A 23,871-nucleotide genomic window follows, 5' to 3' on the forward strand; every position below is an offset into this window, starting at 1 on the left:
TTTAATATTGTTTATTCATTAATTATTAATCTGACTCGTAAAGCTTTGACAATTTTTTTTACAGTTTTTTTTATACCCACTATTTAATCTACATTTTAAAAGATCCCAGGAATTTAAATTTTAAATTAATTTATAAAGTTGAAAAAAAAGATTCGAAGCTGAAATTTTTTTCGTCTTAAATTCTTTAATCGTATGTTTTATTCGCTGATAAAATCAGAATTTTTATTTGCCCATTGTACAAAAAACCTTCCACAAAGCAGTATAAGGTGGACAAATTTTTATCAATTTCTTCTCTGGCTTCCGTCCACATCCTTAGCGGTGTCTTCATCTTCCAAGAAGGTCTATAAATAAAGAGGCGTGGTTTTAGTCCACCAGCAAACGCGAGATCGTCTCTTACATACATATACATATATATGTTACATATAAAATAGAGGCGAATGCTCTCTCTCATCGTATACTAATAAGCTACTGTACTAAAATTTCGTCTAAGCTTCTGTAAGACTGGCGATGCTGTCAGTTCATTTGGTCTACGATTAAATTTAGCCTTTCAAAATTATTACGTCAATTATTGTAGTCGATTATAGCTAATAAATAACATAATTGCTTCCTGTTTTCTGCCAATTCGGTCTACGGTTACTTAGTAGTTTATATTTACATCCAATCAAATTAAATTAAATTAAATTTTTTTTAGATAAATGCTTCTATGCTATCTAATTTAAGAAATATCGCGGGGTCATGTCAAAGATAATCGCTATTTAAATTACAATTAGAGGCTTATTAAAAAATTTTATTGGAGCCAAGTCTAGACTCAAGTATTTAACGAACATAAAATTTTTTTATTTAAACAAAAAAACAATGTTAAACATTTATAAAGAGGCATAGTAAGACAAGTTTAACATCAGCAGATTTATCACTAGAGTAAAGATGCATTGTGTAAACTGTGGCCCTCATACTTGCCCTCTCGTCTCTCATTCCATCCTCTTTATCGCTTTTACTACTTCTCTTTACCGCCACCTCAAATTCCTACTCGGATGTAAGATAATCAAAACATACAACGTCGCGTCCAAGATCTCAGTTTCTTGATATTAAATATAATATATATATATATGTACCATTTCATGTCTCGGAGTTTTATAAACCATATTTTTTATTGCCCTTAAAAAAAAAATTCTTTTTTATTTCTACATTTTTTTTTAGATTCCGTAGACCCTGACCTAGATCGCGCTAATTTTTAAATCATCTTTTAAATAAAAGTAAAAATAATTTGCATATATTTTATCGTAAATAAAAATTTTTTATATTTTAAATTAATAACCGACGATAAAATTAATTATTATAAGACGTAAGTGAAGCAATTTGTTGGTAATTAGTAGTAAGTGCTGGCAAAATATACTCAGACAGTACAGTTCACTGTTTAAAGAACACTGATTCTTTAATCGTGATAAACGAAAAGCACTTCCGCTCTACACTCTCATTTATCATAAATTAAAACTCATACATACATTCCACCTAATTAATACGGTTACAAGCTTTATTTTATTTATTTACTCTATCGAATTTAAATCGACGATCGACGATCTGAGGTCATTGATCTCTGGTTATCACACTATTGTACAAAACATCGATGTGTAATAAACCCGATCGTCAGCACTTGGATCATCCGTTCACAATAATAAAGATCCAAGAATTTATCCTACTTTCACGAGTAGAGGTAACGTTACTCGAACGCGTTCACGAATCGATTTCTTTAGTAAATATAATCCACCATCTCCACTCCAAGAGATTGTGAAAGAAAATAATTTATAAATAATAAAATATACATACTTGTTACTATTAAAATTATTCAATCGTGATCCAGATTATTTTACAACCACCGTAAATAATTTTCTGTATGACAAATAACAAAAAATGAATAATTAATGAACACATGATAGCTTCTGTAATAAATACTTTGACTACTAATCTATCGATTAACTGAGTAATTTAGTGAGTAATCATCAGTGAGCAAAAAACAGTACTTTCATCTGATCATAGTAATTTTCAGAGTGACCATGAGGAAGAAAAAAAAATAAAAGCAAGCGCATTAACTGTTTGGTGTATGGTAGAATTTTATAGCTGTATACACAAGTCTACGCTAGAATGTTTAATCTTTTATATATACTGCTCGACTTTTACTACATACATCTACACAGTATTTTACATTACACTTATACTTATACTGATACTTATACTCATACCGCTATCGTGTATTATGTTATGTAGTAAAGGCACTTGAGGTTTTTATAGCATCGAGGGAGAAGAGCCAACACCATACCATGAATCTTGCATGTGTAAACCGAGAATCGCAGCAGCTTTAAGTTATAAAATCGAATAAGGCTGCGTTGTTGCCAAATTGCGGGTTACTGAAGTTTAAAAAAGTTTTTTAAACTTCCCGCCATGGAAATTTAAAATTTTAAAAATACAGAAGGTTTCCATTCATCAGATATGTCGTTTTCAGATCTGAGGAAGATGTTCTGATTGTTTCCAGATGGACATGTGTGTTGACTAGATTTTAAAGTCGATCGGCTGAGTAGTTTCCAAGTTATTTGAAAAATATAAAACTACGTCTCAAAATTTCCTCTCGATTTGGCGGATAGAAATTAATTTTTTTAGTGAAATTTCTTTTTCGTCCCAGCTCTTTTTGAGCTCGAAAACTTAAAAATTTACAAACAATATCAATTCCGAGCTCAAAAACAGCGGGAAGTTTAGGGATTGGCTTAGAAGCTCGACCGTTTTCCAGATTTTTGAAATTATTTTTTTTCCAAATGAAATAAAACAACTTAATAAATAAAATCCATTGTCTCTTATCTTCATGATGTATAGAAGGAACAAAGTAGTTGCTATATATATGTGTATATACAGCACAACATTTTCCGACGTTGTGTCATCCAGAAATTTATCTTTATGATGGCTCCCTACTAAAGTGCTTCTTATTTTCTCTTCATCATGATTTTTTAAAAGTAGTCGATTCAAGTTTTAACTACCCCCGATATATACTCTTATTCACTTAACTTCTGCTTTTAACTTTTTTACTTAAATTACGCGGCAGCATCTTTAGTACATTCATAATCTTGTGGTATCTTAAAATTATAAACGTGTTTCCGTTTTACGTAAAAAATATATTTTTAAAAAAAGTTTCAAGTGTTACCTTATATCGCTGACAGTGTTTTTATTTACTCACGTGGTCTGGGCATCATTTATATATATATATATGTATATGTATTATAACTAGAAAGGAATGTGTGCGCAGAGAAGGAAAGTGATTAACGAGGTACCAGGTTTTTACATAAGTTAAAGTGTGAATCTCTCATTCAATCTTATTTAAAAGGAACAGAGGTTATTAAGTATATATTTTTTACCTCAATACGTCATATCTATCATTATTAAAATATCTAATAATAACTCCAAAAAGGTTTAATTTATTTTTGACTTCCACAAACTTTATTAATCACAGCAGCACATAATTTTTGGATTTAAAATTAACAAAAGAATTTACTGATATTATTTTTTTTGACTGATTTTGGAGTAAATTCAACCGGCTCAGCCCACAAAAATATATAATGATAGTCTCAATTCCCGTCTGTCTTATCCTTAGGAGTAGATCGTAAACGTCGGTCGTCGTATAAAGTCCGAGTTTGTGTCGGTGAATTCTTCCACACTGGGTTATATATAAATATATATATATACCTTATGCACTACTCTTGCTGGATAGAAAGATCCGGCTTTGAATAAATTTGCATCCCGAATGCAACACACATTCTGGGTCGAAGACAGGCGCCATTGTCGTTTTATGGATAACCTTACAATCCGTTTGGCTTTTATTTAACTTGAAGAGAACTCTTAACTTGAATTACACATCTAGTTATATACAAATAATATAATACCCAAGTCTAAGTGCGTTTCTATATCATTAGGAATTTAGTTTCAAAAGAATGTAAGGACAAGGCTGTTAATCGTAGCTCAAGGGGTAAATTCTTCAGCTCGTGGTAATGAGGCCGGCAGACATTACATCAATTGCCATCAGCGATAGTATTACGCGCATAAAATCCATCTATATATACATATACATATATATGTATACTGTACCACGTGCCACATAGCGATTGATTAAAGCCGCCTAGACATAATGGACTGTTCGACAAATATATATTGACAAATATCTTTCAAAACAACATCATACTTCTAACACAGCCTTTTTTTTTGTTTCCGGATTTTAATAATTTTCTAAACACCTGTCAAGACCCTTGTTTGTTTGCTTTAAACCTCTCAGACATCATCATGTTTCCAACTGGTAATCCCGCAAAGGACCTACACTTTAACTAAATTTTCTATACCTACTTTTTTATCTTCTTGTGGATAATATGCTACACCTGGACCCGGTATATACATATATATATATGTATATATACATATATTCAAACGGTTCTGAAACCAATGATGATATCATGAGGATGAGGATGAAGACAATTATTTAAATTTACTGTCGTCGTTGTCCATGGCCTGTTAAAAAAATCACATTCATATACTACAGAGTAAAATTTTATCTACCGCGATTCACGGTGTCGTAACAATATATTTATTTATATATATTTATACAATGTGTGTGGAGTTCCATAACGGGAAATCAACGAATAGCTTTGTGAATAAATCATCAGTTATTTGCTCAACATTTGTTAGTCCTTTCAGTACTTGCTTTGTTTACACAAAATATATATGAAGATATATATACGTTTTATAAATGGCATAGATGTAGTGTTCAAATGTGTTACAGTATCCAGTAAATAAATTAACCATTGCCATGATTTTGAATTACTGAAATAAAAGTAAATAGTAGTAATTAAAATAATAATTATATTTAGACTGACGGTTAATTAGTTTTATTAATATATCCAAGGGTTCTGAGAATCAGCCAAGATGATAAAACATTAGTATGGTAAACAAGAGTCGCTTTTAAAGCATTTCGAGTCGTTCATTTGTACTTGACATCATACCCTCGGCCACAATCTCTCGCCTTGTCCCTTCTCCAATGACTATAAACTACTATGAAAAGTTAAGACCAAGACCAAGACCAAGACCAAGACCAAGACAGCAACAACTACTACTATGTATACTATGTATCACACACATCAGCACACACAGGCTACGTCTGGTGGCTGCAGCATCAGCAACTCACCCAAGAAGAATTATTGCCGACTTTATTCGTCCATGTTATCTCGTGCAAACTCATCTTTCTCATACCGCCCCTTTCTCAAATCCATCTCGCTTTCTCTTCACCAGCTATGCCGACGCTATTTCTGTACATTAATCAACTTTTTTTACCCGATGACTCATAAAACATCACATAGAAGAGGAAATACATATTGATTAATTATAAATAGCCATTTATCATCTATTAGCTCATCATCATAATTATCATCATCATCATCATCCTCTCGAATATTTCGTTTGTTTTAAAATTTTTTATTTTTACCGCCTAATGGACTCGCTCGCGCATCGACACATTAGCTCATTAGCAAATAAAATAAACTTGTCTTCTTGTGTGCCTTCAATCATCTGTCGTTTAAATTTCTCCGTATACTTACAATGAGTAAAGATAAAGATGATGATATCTCCTTGACTCACCTACAAACCAAGTAGACTACCAACGACGTTGTTGCCAAGCTTCAGTGTTCAGTTGGACAGAAAAACCATTTCTTGTATTGAGTTTCTTCAGGACAGGACATTGAACTTGATAAATTCCGTCTACCATCGATTCATCGTTTATTATTATTATCATATATATGTTTCATACATTTTATATAACTCTTCTCATACATGATAAGCTCTAGTGTGTAATCGCGCGGTTATTTGTCTGTTTAAAAAGTGTTTTTTAAAGTAAACTCAACAAATGGTACTAAGGTATTTTCTGAATAGGGCGAGGCTTTCACGAGTTTTTTTCTTGTGAAGGTTTGCTTGTAACTCAACTCACGCACTTTCCAACAATCATTGTAGACAGCGTCGAGGAATTGAGTCCTAATGAAAATAACGCGCATACCATACACTTAATATATATTTATACATACATATGTATGCACTAGGGGTTGACTTGCAAGTTAAATAATGTCTTGAAGAATTGCTGATTACTTGTTATTCTGGGTCATGGAAAATTATGTCACGCTCATTCAAACCTGCTTTTTACTCTCGCGGCTACGTTTGCGTGACTTAAATGATAACGAATATATTATCACGGAAGTGTTATTAAATACTTGGATTTAATTGTCTTTCAATTATCAACTCAAACACTTTTTTTTATCAGAACAAAATTTTTTGATGATTAAAATTTTTTAGTCATTAAAAGTAATTTTTTATTTAAACTTGAATTTTTTTTTGTTAAATAAATAAAGAGATAAGATAAAAATATTCGTGAGTATGTCGTGAACTCTTTAATGAAAATTGTATCTCGCGTGCCGACTGGGATTAATTAATGTCTCGTTATATTAATAGAGTAAAAGAATGTCTCATTGTGTTATATATATATATAGAAATATATAAAAGCCCTATAAGAATAATACAAACATATATGGGGAGTAACGAGTGAGTCGTTAGGTCGTTATATTAGCCTTCGTTGATTCCCCAAAGTCACAAACACATGCTGAATAACCACGAATTAATACCAGCTGCTTAGGCCTCTTGTACAACTAAACCCAAAATTTAATTTCTCTCCCACTATATATCATTCACGCCATTTAAATAAAACTTTTACAACCAGCCTCATACGTATTTTACAATCTACGGAAAAAAAACACCTGGATAATGAAAAGCCTCGTTAGTAATATTTTTTCCAATCGATTTATAATTAAATTATCGTTCCCAGGTTGAAAAAATAACTTGAGTTTGATTTTTTTGACTTGAATGGATACTAAGTAGGCCAAGTTAGCCAAAGACAAGTCAAAAATGAATGAAAAACATTTGATTTTCTACTTAGTATCCATTTAAGTCAAAGAGTCTAATTTTACTTGGTTTTGGCTTAATTGACTTAAACTCAAGAGAGCTCTGCACTGTTTTCTCTATATCAGACTCAAGTCGACTGACGATACTATCCTTGTTGCACTTGCGCAGTAAATGGAAATTTTGACCACGTTTTTCTCTTAAATAAATGAACATTTTTTAAAAATGAAAACGTGGGTTGCTAGATTGTAGAGTAATGCACCGAGCCTCGGTCTTAATTTCGCGTTTAGAGGTTTCGTTTGAGAGAAAAGCTTGGGCACAAATTACTACAGACCCTCCTTGGCAATCTTAACTATACCACTGAGCTAATCACCCATTGCCCTTCTTCCCCTTCCTCAAATTCTTTCTTCTATTACTCATTCGATTTCTTTGCCTGTATGTATTTTTAGTCAGTTTTAGTGCAATTGCACGGTCATATTATTTATTTTAGACGTCATGATTTCGCGCACACGTCAAAATATAAGATTTCCTTAACTTAGAGCAGTTGACGCGATATCAAAAGACCCGGGTTCGATTCCCAGACCAAACCACCATCAATTTTTCTCAGTTCCTTTCTATTATTTAAAAAAATTAATGAAAAATTTTATACCTCAAAAAAGTCAAATTTAACCTTCTTTTGGACCCAGGTTTTCAAAACTTATAATTCTAAACACTGAACTCGTTAAATAAAATTTAACCGTTTAAATTTATATTTATATACTCAATATGTATGATATCACTCGGTACAATATATATTTATATATATACGGGTCGAATAAATTTCCATTTACTTAGATAATCGTTGCATTTAGTTATCAGCAAAGTTGCTTGTAAATTAATATTTTTATTATGTCACCCGACTGATAGTCGATATGTAGACATATTTTTCATATTAGCATTAAACATAAGTACTGAATAATGTTTTGTCCCATTCAACCGGTTTCTTTTCATTTCATTACACATAACATCAATTATCTTAATTATTTTTTTTAATTACTTATACATATAAATAAGTAATCATTAATTATTGTTATTAGACACTGGCGACAATAGCCCCGTTTTATTTTGTTATCTGAGGTCGTAGTGCACGCATAACATTTCTACAAATGATGAACGGATAATTTTCTTTTTTTTTTAATAATTATTTAAAAAATTTTTTTTTCCTCTTAGATGAAAGCTGTTTTAAAGGCTCGAAATATTTAACGTATATCAATAAGCATCGCTGAAGTAGCGAAAGCTCTATTTTGTATTTTAATAATAGACACATAAGGGGAGCATAAGAAAAAGAGAATAAGAAAGTATGTACGAGTGAGAATGAGATAAAGAATAAAAATAAGAATAAAAATATTGAGAATAAGTATGAGAAGACGAAGAAGAAGTGAAATAGGGAGTGAGCCGATGGCACGCGGGTTTTCCTCGCCCTTCTCTTGGCGGTAAATTCTATCTTAGTCTAATAATAACTAAACCGGGTGCGTGTACGATCGAGTGGCGTTCTCGACGTCAAAATGCTTGTAGGAGGTCTTGCATCCATACGCAATGGATTAAAACACATTCACCAAGAATTTTATTAATTCAAAAAAATAAATTCCAACTCCAAGTTTGCTCCAAAAAAAATTATGTCTTTATTTTTTACTAACTTTGTCTATCGGCACATGTTTAACGTCATTATTCAACCGATAGCATCAACGGTCGTAACGTAAACAATTTAATTATAGACAGAAAAGGGGAAAAAAAAATATATAAAGTAAAAGTGAAAGTAATAAATATCGTCAATTACTCATGACTGATGATGTTCCAATCAAATGGTTTTTTAAACGTCAATGCCAGTTGATTGTGAGTAATTTGTCTCAACTAGTGTACAGAGAACAATAATCCATTCATGGATCCCCCATAGGTTTGATAACGATCGTCGAGTATTTCCGTTTGTAACATCAGGAAAACTTCTCTCCCCTCATTTATACATACATACATACATACATACATACATACATACATACATACATACATACATACATACATACATATATTCGTACACACATGTATATATGAACTAAGTATTTTAATATTTTTATCTACCACAGCAGTTCTAGTCCTTGATAAAATAAAAATCTGATGGTTAGAAGATAAATAAAAATCTTGTTACGAGGATCGGTGGACCAGCAGACGAGAGCTTAAGGAAGCGGTCGACGAACTCCTTGTTGTAAAATGCTGAATAAAAGGCGAATGGGTACACGTTGGTGAGGAATAAAGGAAGAAAGGATGGACGAATAAGTGAAGAAGAAAGCAAGAAAGAACCACGAAACGTGCAGCGTGTAGCTGCAGTCCCTAGGCTGTATTTATTCGTGTACTTTCGTGCAGCACGCATCACATCTGCACATTCACATGCATTTCTGTGTATTAGTTTTGGTACAGTACCCACAGTACTGCATAATCATTATATATACATATATGTATGTATAGATGGGAGGAAGAGAGGATATGTAGCGGGTTGTAAAATCGTAAAAGTTCCGCAGCATCGCCACAGACCGGGAATACGTGATTCTTTTGTGTCCTCAGGAAAAGTGTTTGAACGTGTAAATTAAAATAAAAAAAAATATATACACATATATATATATATGCAAGTCCGCTTTGTCTCGGTTCTTGGCTTTACTTTTATGTGCTTCGGATGCCGTCGTACCAACAGCTTTTGTACTCGCACCGCGGGTTCAATACTCAATACAAATCCTCCTGAGTCATGGATTTAAACTTCGGTTAATATATTCATACTTCTCAGGCAGTAAATATATATTGTTTAGACTCTAGGTTTGTACTTTTAAATGGTTTATGACTATAAACTAGTGACTCAAGACCTCATAGTTAAACCAAACACATGACGGAAAAAAATACATATTTTATTATTTTTTATAACAGTCATCATCAAGTTCTGATTTCACGCCTGAAATTCTATAAAAGTTTAGTCTGGGTAATACAATATTGTATTCTGAGCAGCCTATACTAAGTATTAACCAGAGACACATTTAATGCATGGAGTTATGTAAATAAATATGTGTGTTGATTAAATAGCTGATTGATAAGTGTTACGGAATAATTACAACGTACGTTAGAAAAAGCTGTAGTTAGAAAAAAAAACAAAGCGGGAATTTTTTATCTAATGGTTAAATTACAAGCGGCGTTAAAAGCGCTTATACATTTAATTCCAATAATATTTTTTGCTCTAGACACTACAAACAGTTGCATAACCGGAAGCCAGTTGTACAGAGAGTCTAATGTATTCACTCGACATACACGACAGTTAGATCGTGCACTGATCATCATCAGTACTTTTTAGTACAGATAATACATGCCAATGTATAGACTTCAGTATATATCTGTACATACATATCTATAAATGTACATGCATAAATAATATAAAGTTTAATGTGTTATTCACACGTTATAACTTGATCCTTTTGTCTTACTGGCTTTCATAGAATGTCGAGATCAGCAAATGCTAAGAAGATTTTATCATGACACTCACGACTTCTCAGTACAAGATTTAATGAAACATATATATTTAAACCCGCATTAATAATTAAATAAAACCTTAAGTACTTTATTAAGATACTTGCTGGCTGGAAAGATTATCACGGAATTTTAATAAAATCTCTTGATTGTTCGATTAAAACTGACCGGCTAAAGTTTAAAAAATGGCGGCAAAGTTTTGATTTTTCAATTTGGAGTCTTATGAAAAATAAAAATTCACGCGTAAGTTTCTTTAGAATAAAATAAAAATGCATGAAAGAAATTTTATAAATATTTGATTCATCGCAGAAACCGGTTACAAATTTCTTTCGTTTTTTTGAAAATTTTCAATTTTTTTAGCGGGAAGTTTAAAATATTGACCATCTCGTTTTCGAAAAATAGTTGATTATCTACAGAAGCACAATTACGCAGACGCAGTGATACATTACATATATTATGTATACGTACGTAAGGTTTTTCAGTGTAACAGATCCACTGGTAAAGGCTCAGACAAAATTTTAACCGAAAATACTTTTGAACTGGACTACCACAGATCAACTACCGCTAATACACTTCCAATAGTTTTTCGACGGACTAAAATAAATTCGCCTGTCAATTTGTAACTTCTAATTGAATTATCGAATTCGGGTCACCCGATACTATATCTAGTATACCAGTTGCATATTTAATACAACACAAAAATACTTTAGTAGCAATGATTAACAGTTTTATTGTATGCAAAGCGGAAGCTTGGAACCTTTTCCCAATTATCCTGGTTCAATGTGATTATGTCTGATGCCTAACCCATAAACCTGGCAAACTCTGTCTAGTAACCAGTATCTAGTATCTATTATCTAGTATCTACAGGATAGTAACAGTAAAAGCATCGGAAGGAAAAAAATAATAGAGGGGAGGAAATGAAATTAATGACTGAGAAAGATTGAAAAAAAAAAATAGTGGCATAGAAATAGCCGAGGGTAGCCAAGGGAAACGAGGAAACGAGCATTAGGTCTGTCACATTTTACTCTCTGCCAGCAGAGAGACATAATTGTCATGATAATGAAGCACGTGTGGCGCAATTACGGATCGGCAAGTTAGCAGCCTTAACCGGCAATAGTCTGACATCATCGGTTGGTCACTTATAATAGTATAATATATGTACGTAATTATAATAACTGATCGATGTGATGTTTATATAAAAACTTATACCGTTGGTTTAGTCGGATATGCATCGATTGCAATTAAATCTTCCTCATTTACCATTAATAGAAATAGATAAATATTTATAAACCCAATCGATCATGTGCCATTTTTAGCCCACGATTATCATTTATTTAACGCCATCCAATTAATTTATTGTATTTCATTATGTGTCACTTAATAGAACGCCGACTCCATCCTATTCCTATCCAAGTCACCGCTAAAATTAAATACAAATACAACCAGCTCAGCTCTCATCCATTCCAACGTGACTAAATACCTAGACATTATAATAAATAAATGGCTAGAGAGTCCTTGTAATTTTATTAACAGTAAACAGTTACAAATATCCTTTACATTCCATGGCTTCTTAAACACCTACCAGATTTTACGCGCGTCAATTGATATGTCTATCAACATGCACCGAAAAAAGCCCTTGTCAAAGATCATAAGGTTTCTCAAAGGGCTCAAGTACAAAAGACATTCATAATTTCGAGCAACGTAACAAATATATCAGATTTCTCAGGTGTCTGCGTCTTCGGAGTCTCGAAGAAAAATTAAACAAGCGGTGCTCTGTCCGATGAAAGCAGTACAATAAAAATGGAGAAAATTTATCAAATAAAAGTGTAAAAAAGGGCCAGCACATATATTTGTGTATACTAATATATAGTGTCTATTAATGCCACTAGCGTGTGGCTTTTTGTGATACTGTTGACTATATAAATGCTAATGAACTGTCTTTTTTATAAGTTTTCATCGAAGATTATTGTTGTTTAAATTTATTCAACATTTCATATATTAAAACCTTTAAGTCTATATAACTTACATGGCATTAATTCTATTCATGGCCACCCTGAAATTCTTACGGTCAATAGACCCCCGCCTCTTTTCCATCACCGTCTCAATAAATATACATATATATGTGTAAAGCGACTTGTGAAGAAGAAAAAAAACTTATATATATATATACATATGTTGTTGTTATTATTATTATATATGAAGAAGAGGATCGTAATGTGTACAGTGACTCACCACTTGATAGTAATCCAAGCATGACGGAGTACAAGAGTGGCGGAGAGTACACCACTGATTGTTATTGTATATTTAATGATCGAATCAATGGAGAGAGTGGAATACCAATGTATAACGAGTGTTATACAGCCTTCAGGAATTCCATCTACACGATGTCATATCCCCGTAGGTTAATTTTATTACCGCAACTGTTAATCAAGTTAATTGAAATATCATTCCGAGACAAAGCTGGTTACCCGTCAGATGATTAACCCGGGGACTAAAGTGTTTTATCTTGAGGCAAATATTGATCACCGGAGGAAGGATGTCGTGGTTGAGCATTACCTTCAGCGAAATTAACGTTAGCCAAATATGACGCATGTTCATACGAATTAACACGACATAAATGAAGAATGCCGACTGTGGCACCCTCATCGATGTTTATCTTCTCCGATGGCTGACGGGAGGAACAAGGCCCAGTGTGTCCTCCCTTCCAAGAAGCCTTGTGTCCAAACAAGGGAAAGTATTAGATCCCCGTACAGTAGACGGAACGTGTGCAGGGTTAAATGGACGCGTGACGAGTTTGCGGGATCAACTCGCCGCACCACTCAGGGTCATTGTTCTCTCGTCCAGCTTTAACTCCTCTCTTTCTTCTCTCTTCTATTTTACCATTACATTTTATACATACAGCAAAGCAACGTTACAACTATTCCTGATTAATGTTCGCGGGTACATAGAGCACCTACATATATATTTATATTTATTTGTAGTAAATATATGAGAAGTATAGATGGGCATTATATTGTACGGTCTCGTCGTAATCGTCGTGAGTTGTAACCAACTGTATAGCTGAAAACTTGTAACTCGTACTACAGAGACGAGACGGCCGTCTCTTTTACTTCGCAAAGTTGACCCAACCAAACCAACGGAGCCGGTTCTAATTCCAACGGGTTGGATAAAGAATCATCAGCGATAAATCCAACCGAGCTTTCCCGGTACCCGATGTAATACACACGGATTGGAAATGCAGTTTTGAGATCCAGTCTCGGTGCAACATATACACGAGAGACTGCAGAAGCGGGTTTGAGAAGGCGAATGAGAGAGAAAGGAACAGTAAAATAAAATGTAAAAAATAAACGAGTGAGAGAGAAGGTTTAGTATGTTAACTGGAAACGGCACCTGTGAGCTCATGTCTATGATGTTTTTGCCACTTGGCAATTGTCCAAGCACGGACTCAAACGTTTTCTCATTTCTCTTATTCTCGATCTCCATCAACGTTTATTTCTGACTTTAGAGACTTTTGCTGAACCCCGTGTTTTGCGATGCGGGACCACGTCATCAGCACGCACTGAGCTGCTCAAGATTGTTGCCGTCGAATTGAGACAAACTGTCTGTTGTTTGTTATTTAGTACTTATCGCCGTCTACAAAGCCGTATAAATTTTTTTAATTGTTTTTTTAAGTCAATTCTTAATTAAATGAAATGTACTGCTGAGCCTGATCTACTCTCTGGTACTCAGTGTCGCCATAGTGACTGAAGCCACCGTTGATTCGGTCAATGGCACTCCCCTTGATCATCATCTCTCGCTTGGTAACATTCTCATTAGATTGGAACGAGTCGCGCACGCCTTTTATTTCGTTGGCGCACACGCCAACGCACGCAATACACACACGAGTAAATACATATGCGTCTACATGTTTGATGTACACGAGACATGAGGGATAGAGAAAGAATAATGAGAAAGAGACAGTGAGGGGCCAGGGGAGCTGACCCCCATTTCCCCCCAGCGAGAGTTGCTGCTGCTGTTGCTGCTGGTTCTGTTAATGCACATACATATGAAAGAGACGCGGAATGAGAGTGCGAGTTGCCTGACAATAATAACTATTAACGCGTGAGAGAATGTACAACGTGACGTCATTTATTTTTTGTATTCGTCATACATACATTTTGTTTGCCACATTCGATGGTGTCTTTTGCAGCGCCCAGAATAAAGTAATACATCCCGCAACATAAATTTATTACATACAAAAGGGGATTGCTCTGAGAGAATGCGGTGTAGAAGCGAAGGCGGGATCCAAGATGAGGACTAATAAAATTTATAAGGGCGAGGAAGAAATGCATCGAAAAGATTGACGATCTTGCTCTTGCTCCCGATCATTCATCCACTGCAGTCGGATTGACTGGCTCCGGTAATTGACTTGTCGATTGCTTGATCTTGCTCTTGGTCTCGGTCTTGGTCTTGGACTTGTAGAGATTGTCGGCTGCCTTTACTGCACATAACAAAACGACCTTCCCAACAAGTCCAAGACCTTTTTCGGATCGGATGCTACACTGAAAATCATCGGGCCTTTATTCTCTTACGTAATTATTTATTGGGTGAAGTTGGGATTGTTAAATTTATATCATGACCACGACTAAATTATTTAATTGATGCTTGTTCGTAATAAGCTACCGCATCATGCGATAATTAAAGACATGAATCATGTGCCCAAGATAATTGTAGTCTTTGTGTATTATAATAAAAATAATAATAATAAATCTTTGATAATATATACAACAGTTAAATATATAAGCTTGTAATCCGTGGGTGACAGAGTCTTGGACTTGTGGAAAAACCGAGCTGACATAAACGCCGGATTTAATTACTATTCCAGCTAATAAATTCCAGTTATATTTATTTATATCCGTCTATCAGCATATGTAATAAATATGTAGACGTCGTATTTCCTAAACTAGGTACTATTAATTTTTGATTATTTATACGTGACCATTGTTGTTAATAGTCAACTCGTGATAATTTATATATGCATACTGATATTATACCGCCTTACTGATGACGGGGATATGGAAATAGTTATTTTATACATATATTTATATATATATGTATGTATGTTTAGTTCTGGACACATGATCCTGACCGCGAGGACTTTTTTTGGCGATGTCGTCACGCCAAAACGTTATATTACTACACCCATACATATATATACATATATATGTATATACTAGGATAGTGTACAGTAGCAAAACGATTACAAACATCCACACTCAAATACAGCATGACATCACGACCGGCTCCGGTTAGTTACGTTGTAAGTTTTGAGCGTGTACCAAATTCAAAATAGATTTACGGTTAGCGCGAGTTACGCGACCCCGTTATTTCGGCCATTACAAATGGCTTTCACGACTTGCATCGCAAATATAAAATAATCATGAGTTCGTTTACTTTCTGAAATAACAATTAAATATTGATCCTCTGTCACGGATATAAATATATATTTTATATATAGATGGTCTAGTTCAAGCTTAAAATATATACGATTGTTTTATATACAATGAAAATTTATTGCAATGATGATTTTTTTTTTCCATATCGATAACAGTTATACTCGCGGTCTATTCTTCCTTTGCATTGTTTGAGCTTCGAGAGCGAGAGTAATTTATATGGGACTACATATATATGTGTATATATATCAACTACTATATGTGTATATATATATATATATTATATTGTAGATGAATACGATCGACCGGCGAATAAAATGAAGACAGAGTCCCGAGGGTGTGCCACGGATGTGAAACAACTATATGTATAACTATGAACGACGACCCATACGCCAATTTCTCAAATGTATTCTGAGTACCCATACTATCACGTCATTTCAATGATTTATTAGTATCAGATATTTGTAAAAAAATTTTTAAATCATATTTTATTTTCTACTTGGTATCCATTTAAGTCAAAGAGTCTAATTTTACTTGGCTTAGGCCTCTTGTACAGCTAAACCCAAAATTTAATTTCTCTCCCACTATATATCATTCACGCCATTTAAATAAAACTTTAACAACCAGCCTCATACGTATTTTACGATCAACGAAAAAAACACCTGGATAATGAAAAGTCTCGTTAGTAATATTTTTTCCAATCGATTTATAATTAAATTATCGTTCCCAGGTCGAAAAAATAACTTGAGTTTGATTTTTTTGACTTGAATGGATACTAAGTAGGCCAAGTTAGCTAAGGACAAGTCAAAAATGAATGAAAAGCATTTGATTTTCTACTTAGTATCCATTTAAGTCAAAGAGTCTAATTTTACTTGGTTTTGGCTTAATTGACTTAAACTCAAGAGAGCTCTGCACTGTTTTCTCTATCAGACTCAAGTCGACTGACGATACTATCCTTGTTGCACTTGCGCAGTAAATGGAAACTTTGTCCACGTTTTTCTCTTAAATAAATGAACATTTTTTAAAAATGAAAACGTGGGCTGCTAGATTGTAGAGTAATGCATCGAGCCTCGGTCTTAATTATGCGTTTAGAGGTTTCGTTTGAGAGAAAAGCTTGGGCACAAATTACTACAGACCCTCCTTGGCAATCTTAACTATACCACTGAGCTAATCACCCATTGCCCTTCTTCCCCTTCCTCAAATTCTTTCTTCTATTACTCATTCGATTTCTTTGCCTGTATGTATTTTTAGACAGTTTTAGTGCAATTGCACGGTCATATTATTTATTTTAGATCTCATGATTTCGCGCACACGTCAAAATATAAGATTTCCTTAACTTAGAGCAGCTGACGCGATATCAAAAGACCCGGGTTCGATTCCCGGACCAAACCACCATCAATTTTTCTCAGTTCCTTTCTATTATTACATGCATCTAATTTATTGATACAAATTATTATTATTAAAAAAAACATTAATGAAAAATTGCAATATTACTAATTGCACCCCATTACTGTTCAGTAACTTAATAAATAAAAGTAAAGCAAGCCGTTAAAATTTTATTACTTTAACCATAAATTTATCGCAAAAAATCCAATATTCAAAATAACCGTCAAAGGGTTAAAAATAATGGCAAGTTACTGTGTGAAGATTACGTGAATTTTAACCATCACGACACCTGGATAAATTTACGAGATAGTGGGCAAGTGGAGTATGTACGGGCAAGAATAAAGAAGCCCATACTGAATCGATAGCCACACCTTCATACATATTTATGTTATGTATAAATTCTCGGGTTTTTAACCAACGTTTGAACCTTGAGCTTTTATATATTCACTATTGCATTAAAAGGATCATTCAGCCAATATTTTATATTTAACATCAACCGCGTCATTTAGCATTCACTGTTTAATAAATATAACATTTGTATACATAAATCATTAGAGCATCCATTTATAATATTCATAAAAACAATAATATTTATTTGCAAACCCTGTTACGAGGCTTTGCGCCATTTGTCTAGCCTTGTGTGACAGATTAAACGTGGATGGATCCACGTGCAATAAAAAGGCGTGATATAGCGTAGGAGTATATACATATATATACATACATATATGAAAACGCGTCAGACGGGGTCGCTACGCAATGGGGCATCCTGGCGCCTGTAATGTTATACAAAAAGATATAGTGGCTTGTTCATGTAGCCCAGGTCGTTGTTAGAAAACTCCTCCACATTTACGCCATACTCAGCAAGGGAAAAATTATTATATACTTCAGTCAGAGGGTGGTGATACCCTACCATTAACCCAGATTCCCTGTCAGTTCATCACTTAATCGCATTCCTCTTCTCCTTTTTTTTTTTTCATTACTAAATATTAAATGGAACGAAAGAAAAACATGAAATAAATTTAGACACGGGTTTAAATTTTTCTTATTCACGCCCGTTTTATTTTTTCTCAAGTCATATATAAATATGAAAAGGTCGTGGGATCTATCTGTGAGCTTGGAAATAATTATCATCAAGCTTGATTGAATTGATCGTAATATGAACGGGTGATGGTCTATAGACACACTTACTCATTACTATCCTTAAATGACGAGTATTTACTTGACCTATTTATTTATAACCAAGGCGTGGTTGTCCACTTTATATACATCTACACACATATGCTTTTAAAAATACACGTATATATATAAGCGAGATCTACTTTGAAGATGTATAAGTATGTCATGTCTTATGGGTTGATGATGCGGCTGTTAACGGGCCATCGTCACGCGTGCTCTGCATGTCTACGATATTTTATCATTTCTGATATGCCTCACCCTTTGGCTCAAGCCGACTAAGGGCTCGTTAAAATATACCGGGATAAATTGATCTATTGACACGAGGCATTAATCATAATTGTATTTTTTTCCTCTGCTGTCGTGGCTTATAAATGTCACTTTACTTTTTTATCAAGACAATAACATGTTTTAATTTGTTATTTTTCTATTTTGCTTTCAGCCTACGGGAGACCAGACAAAATTGCCGAAGATAAAGAAGGCGAAGACGACGGTTATTTCGGCGACGATACAGAGCGGGATTATGACGAAGAAACGGAGACAGATCCTGATAATGAGAGCAATGGGACACCCGCCGAACCGCCGGAAATAAAGACCAAACCCCTGATGATCGAAGTTAGGCCGGGTAGCAACGTTGAGTTGCCCTGTTACGTTGTTAATGGAGGTATATATATATATATATATATATAGATACATGTATACATATATTTTTTTCCTTTGTAGTCTTGTCTTTTGAATTTAAAAAATAGTAGCTCAGGATATGCTGAGTCAGGTATAGCTCTATGAGGGAAGTTTTTTTACGTCGGCTGTCAAGTTTTGTAAGAAAAGAAAATTTAATGCTCTGAGATTTTAAATAAACTAGATTTTTTTCTACGCTCACAATAGATTTATTTTTTCTTTATAATTAAAAAGTATAATAATAATTTATTGACGATATATTTTATTTAATAGACGACTTTGCTGTCGAATGGAAGAAAGGCAACGTCAGTTTGTTCTTCGGAGATTCCGATATGATTAAAGACACTCGGATAGTTACCACAGCTAATCACAGCTTAATAATTTACAATGTTACCAAAAGCGACTCCTCGGATTCGTACTCGTGTGTTCTTTTGGCTGACTCACAATTGGAAGTAATTCACGCGGTTCACGTTGTCGATAAATCCACGGACCGCAAAGACGACGACAAGCGGATCCGCGTTATTCCTAGCAAAAAAGTCGAGGTCGACGAAAATCAGAGTACTACTTTTGGTTGTGAAACTAGAGATCCAACTGTCAAAATTATTTGGTCTCACAAGGTAACGCGGGCGGGAAATTTACTTGCATTTAAATTTTTATGTAAACATTAGGGTGCTTCATTTCAGAGCAACATTTTTTTTTTAAGTGCTTGTGGACAAAATCATAGTTCAACACAAAAAAAATTTTTCGCGCAAGACAAAGGTCTCTTATCATTTTTCGATAAATCCATCTGCTCAAAAGTTATTGGAGTTCGAAGTAAAGTTGGAGATCATTTTACTTTTCCGGCGAAACTATCAGACTTATCACAAAATGTTGTAGGATCTTTTTTGTTGACAATTTTATTCTCTACAAATTATTATCAGTAAAATTTTTTTAAATTCCCCATTGATTTCTAGTTATTTTCATTTTAATGTCGAGCTCTTGAAATCGATCAGAACTACTTTTTTAAGAGCTTGAAATTAAAATGAAAATAACTAGAAAACAATGCAGAATTTGAAAAAACTTTACTGATAATAATTTGTAGAGAATAAAATTGTCAACAAAAAAGATTCTACAACATTTTGTGATAAGACTGATAGTTTCGCCGAAAAAGTAAAATGATCTCCAACTTTACTTCGAACTCCAATAACTTTTGAGCAGATGGATTTATCGAAAAATGATAAGAGACCTTTGTCTTGCGCGAAAAATTTTTTTTGTGTTGAACTATGATTTTTTCCACAAGCACTTAAAAAAAAAATGTTGCTCTGTAATGAAGCACCCTGGTAAACATATTTTTTAAAATTAAATATTTAAAATATTTACAGGGATCGAAATTACAACATGGCGAAGAAATCCAAAAAAACGGTAAATACGTGGCAATAAAACAGGCAAATAGACATCATGGAGGTCGTTATCAATGTCTTGCTGATGTTGCCAATGAAGAGCATCCTCCCTACGAATTCATTGACGTCATTGTCAAGTGTAAGTATTTTTATTTCTCATTATTGTTTATTAAACTCTATTTATTTCTCTGATGAAACCATTTAGCGTTAACTCGATGATTGTATTTATTTATTTATTTATTTTACAGTTAAACCAGTAATAGAGGCTGAGCATGACATTGTCCACACGGGATTAGGATTAACGTCTGAGCTGACGTGTAAAGTTCACGCACATCCGCGTGCCAAGGTGACATGGATGAAAAATGGCAAGCAAGTTAGCGGTAAAAAAGATAAGAAACTTCATCCAGAGGATAAGTCTTCACGTGTTCTAGTTATTGAACACACTGAAGAACATGATCTCGGTGCGTACACTTGTGTCGCGTCAAACCCAATGGGCGAAGCAACCAAGGAAATAATTCTGACTGGAAACCCAGCCAAGCCCAAGTTTGTCGGCATTGATAATAAAGATGACGAAAAGACTGTGGTCTTCAAGTGGAAGGTCAAGAGTTACGCGCCAATCAAAGAGTACAAAGTAAGAAAATTTTTAAATTCAAATGATTCATTTTTTATCTTCCCCTGTTACTTTTAATGCTTTCCACGTCTGCTGGCTTTATGGGTTTCTGAGAATGGGTGTATTAAAATGGCGTTACACTTTTTAATCACCAGCTTGAGGCGTGAGAAGTATTCGAACTATACAGTATATGTATATGTATATGTATATATTAAACGAGTACTTAAAGCAACTCGGTGATTAATGACTGAATATTTTTAAAAATTTTTGTTTCTTAGTTGGAGTATCGTCGCAAAGGCGAAGGAGAATGGATCTCAGAGAGTCCTGATGTTAAAGACGGAGATAGAAATGAATTTATGGTCGAGCATGCTCTGAAAGATCTTCAGCCAGGCGTGTCATATGAGACGAAGCTGTTGGCCAAGAATGACTTCGGATGGTCGTCGAGTTCCGATACCCACTACTTTAAAATAGAATATATTTCCGAGCCACAAAACGGTAAGTAATTGTAAATAAATAAATTATATAAAGAAATGAATTACTAAAAAAGTATTAAATTACGCAGTGACAGGATATAGCAGTGCATCATCGACGCGGTCGCTTGCGGCACTCTCAGTACTCCTAGTCTTCTTGTCATACATTTCAACGAATATTTAATTTATTAATCACTCCATACTACATAGGTAAGAATATAATTATTGGTAATTTTCAATTATCGGTTTCTTATATTTTTTAGTGGTTAATTTTTATTTTTCTGGCTGTTCCGATCTTAATAGACGTAATTTTTTATTTATTTATAAGATGAGAGTTAAAGAACATCAAAAAAATTTTAACTCAACTCCGGCTTAACACAGTGGAAAAATATATATTCGGGAATATATGTTGGCAAAATAACATACGTACATAGAACTAGTAACGACTATCGATTTAATTTTAATGAAGTAATAATTTTAAAAGCAGAACCGAATTATAGAAAGTGATTAATTTTTTAGCCAATACAAGATTTCAAAATATAAAAATTTATATAGAAAAAAATATATATAAGTACACGGAAAAAAATAGTATTGGCTACTCTCTGGAATAGTACTGAGTATTTTTTTTTCCGTGTATGGACTGTTAAAAAATTTTAAGATAATTTTGAAAAAATTGACACTTATTATCAGATATTGATTATATTTTAATTAATAATGAACATAAATGGCAAACTATCAGATTATCTGATAACCCTATGAGTCTATCATAGCGAGACGTCATGAGAAATAAAAAATTTTGAACAATTACAGGCCTAGTAAGACGGAATAGCCATAGAAAATAAAAATTCATCAGTAAACAATAATTACTATAATTAAAATTTTTTTTTTAGATAAATTATCTACTGCCTTAAATATACGTTTAATAATTAATATATCTCGCCTAATTATATGTTTGTAAATTTATTTGTCTAGATAATTCGCTGCAGCCAAAGCGTATACACACCAAGCAAACTTCATGGTGGATCTAAGAACGAAAATTGCCTAGGGGAGTGCCACTAACAACATTACTTACGTCGTTGACAACCCATCGATATTAAAAAAAAACAAGTCTTCATGTATATATATATATATATATATATACACATATTTATATACATTATGATAGTAGCAAGAAATAAGTTTATGAAGAAACAAAACTTCCTTGCCTTTCACCTTTGTCTTCCGTTATGGAAGTGACGAAATCCGCGTGCCTCAATTTGTGACGATGACAATCAAGGTCGTTGCAAATACGATTTATATCTATACATATATTCATTCAAATATCTTTATTGAAATGTACAAATTTTATATTTATATTATTCCTTTTTTTTAATCAACGAATCTACTGGGCTTATTTTTTTTTTTTTTTTATGGAATGTTGACGGTAATCTTCCAATTAATTTTTTATCGACGTGCCTTTTGAGGTTTAATTAATTTACTGATACTATACTGAAATTTTATTTATAATTTGACTTTTTTATTTTTATTTATTGGAATTATTGATTTTTTTAAAATGTAAAATATTTTAGATAATTTTTTTTACTATTAAATTATTTAAATTTAAATATTTTCATAGGTTTCAGTACAGTAATTATATTTGAGATAAAAAATTAATAAAATCTCGATGGTCTCTCCTAGGTGTGCCATTATGTGCTAGAGAGTATAATAAAGTAAAGTAAAAAAAAGCATTTTTTTTAAATTCACGTAAGAAAATAGTTATAAGAAGATATATATACTTCAAAATATATTTATATATATTACCTGTATAACATAGTATTCGTTGTACATGAGTAAGTCGAGAGATACACTATCATTATTATTATAATTTATTTTTTTATGCTTAAGAAAAAAAAATATGAAAATAATGTCAAATCAAATCTGTTTTATTACAAAAAATAACTAGTGCCATTCTGCGGGTAATATATTTTATATTTTGTTCTCTCAACTAGAAACACCCGCACCGGTACTTAAATACTTCCGGTCATAAATTGAGAATTTTTAATTTATTTTATCATTTTTTTTTTTGTCTATACACTGAAAAATTGGGAGTAAATTTCGAGTGAATTCGAATTTTTTTTCAATTCAAATTCCACCGAAGTTCCGGAGTTTAAAAAAAATCCCTCCGTTTACGGAGTGATGTGGATTTATTTTAAATCCGCATTTACTCTGATCCGAATTTAATTCGCGTTACTCCGAAA

General features: G+C 33.3%; 1 protein-coding gene across 3 annotated transcripts in view; it reads left to right on the forward strand.

Moving 5' to 3' along the window:
* Nucleotides 1–22,788, forward strand: part of LOC130666388 (neural cell adhesion molecule 1-B-like) — a 42,663-nt gene extending 19,875 nt beyond the window's left edge. For all 3 annotated transcript variants that reach the window (XM_057467341.1, XM_057467340.1, XM_057467339.1), the window contains 7 exons: nucleotides 18,940–19,161; nucleotides 19,449–19,792; nucleotides 20,537–20,693; nucleotides 20,803–21,185; nucleotides 21,443–21,659; nucleotides 21,727–21,844; nucleotides 22,607–22,788. In XM_057467341.1, the coding sequence (XP_057323324.1) occupies nucleotides 19,104–19,161; nucleotides 19,449–19,792; nucleotides 20,537–20,693; nucleotides 20,803–21,185; nucleotides 21,443–21,659; nucleotides 21,727–21,818 (1,251 nt within the window). In that variant the 5' untranslated portion in view covers nucleotides 18,940–19,103 and the 3' untranslated portion in view covers nucleotides 21,819–21,844; nucleotides 22,607–22,788. The remainder of the gene's footprint in view (nucleotides 1–18,939; nucleotides 19,162–19,448; nucleotides 19,793–20,536; nucleotides 20,694–20,802; nucleotides 21,186–21,442; nucleotides 21,660–21,726; nucleotides 21,845–22,606) is intronic.
* Nucleotides 22,789–23,871: the final 1,083 nt, after the last annotated feature.

Source organism: Microplitis mediator, chromosome 4 (assembly GCF_029852145.1).
Source record: "Microplitis mediator isolate UGA2020A chromosome 4, iyMicMedi2.1, whole genome shotgun sequence".
Taxonomy (NCBI): domain Eukaryota; kingdom Metazoa; phylum Arthropoda; class Insecta; order Hymenoptera; family Braconidae; genus Microplitis; species Microplitis mediator.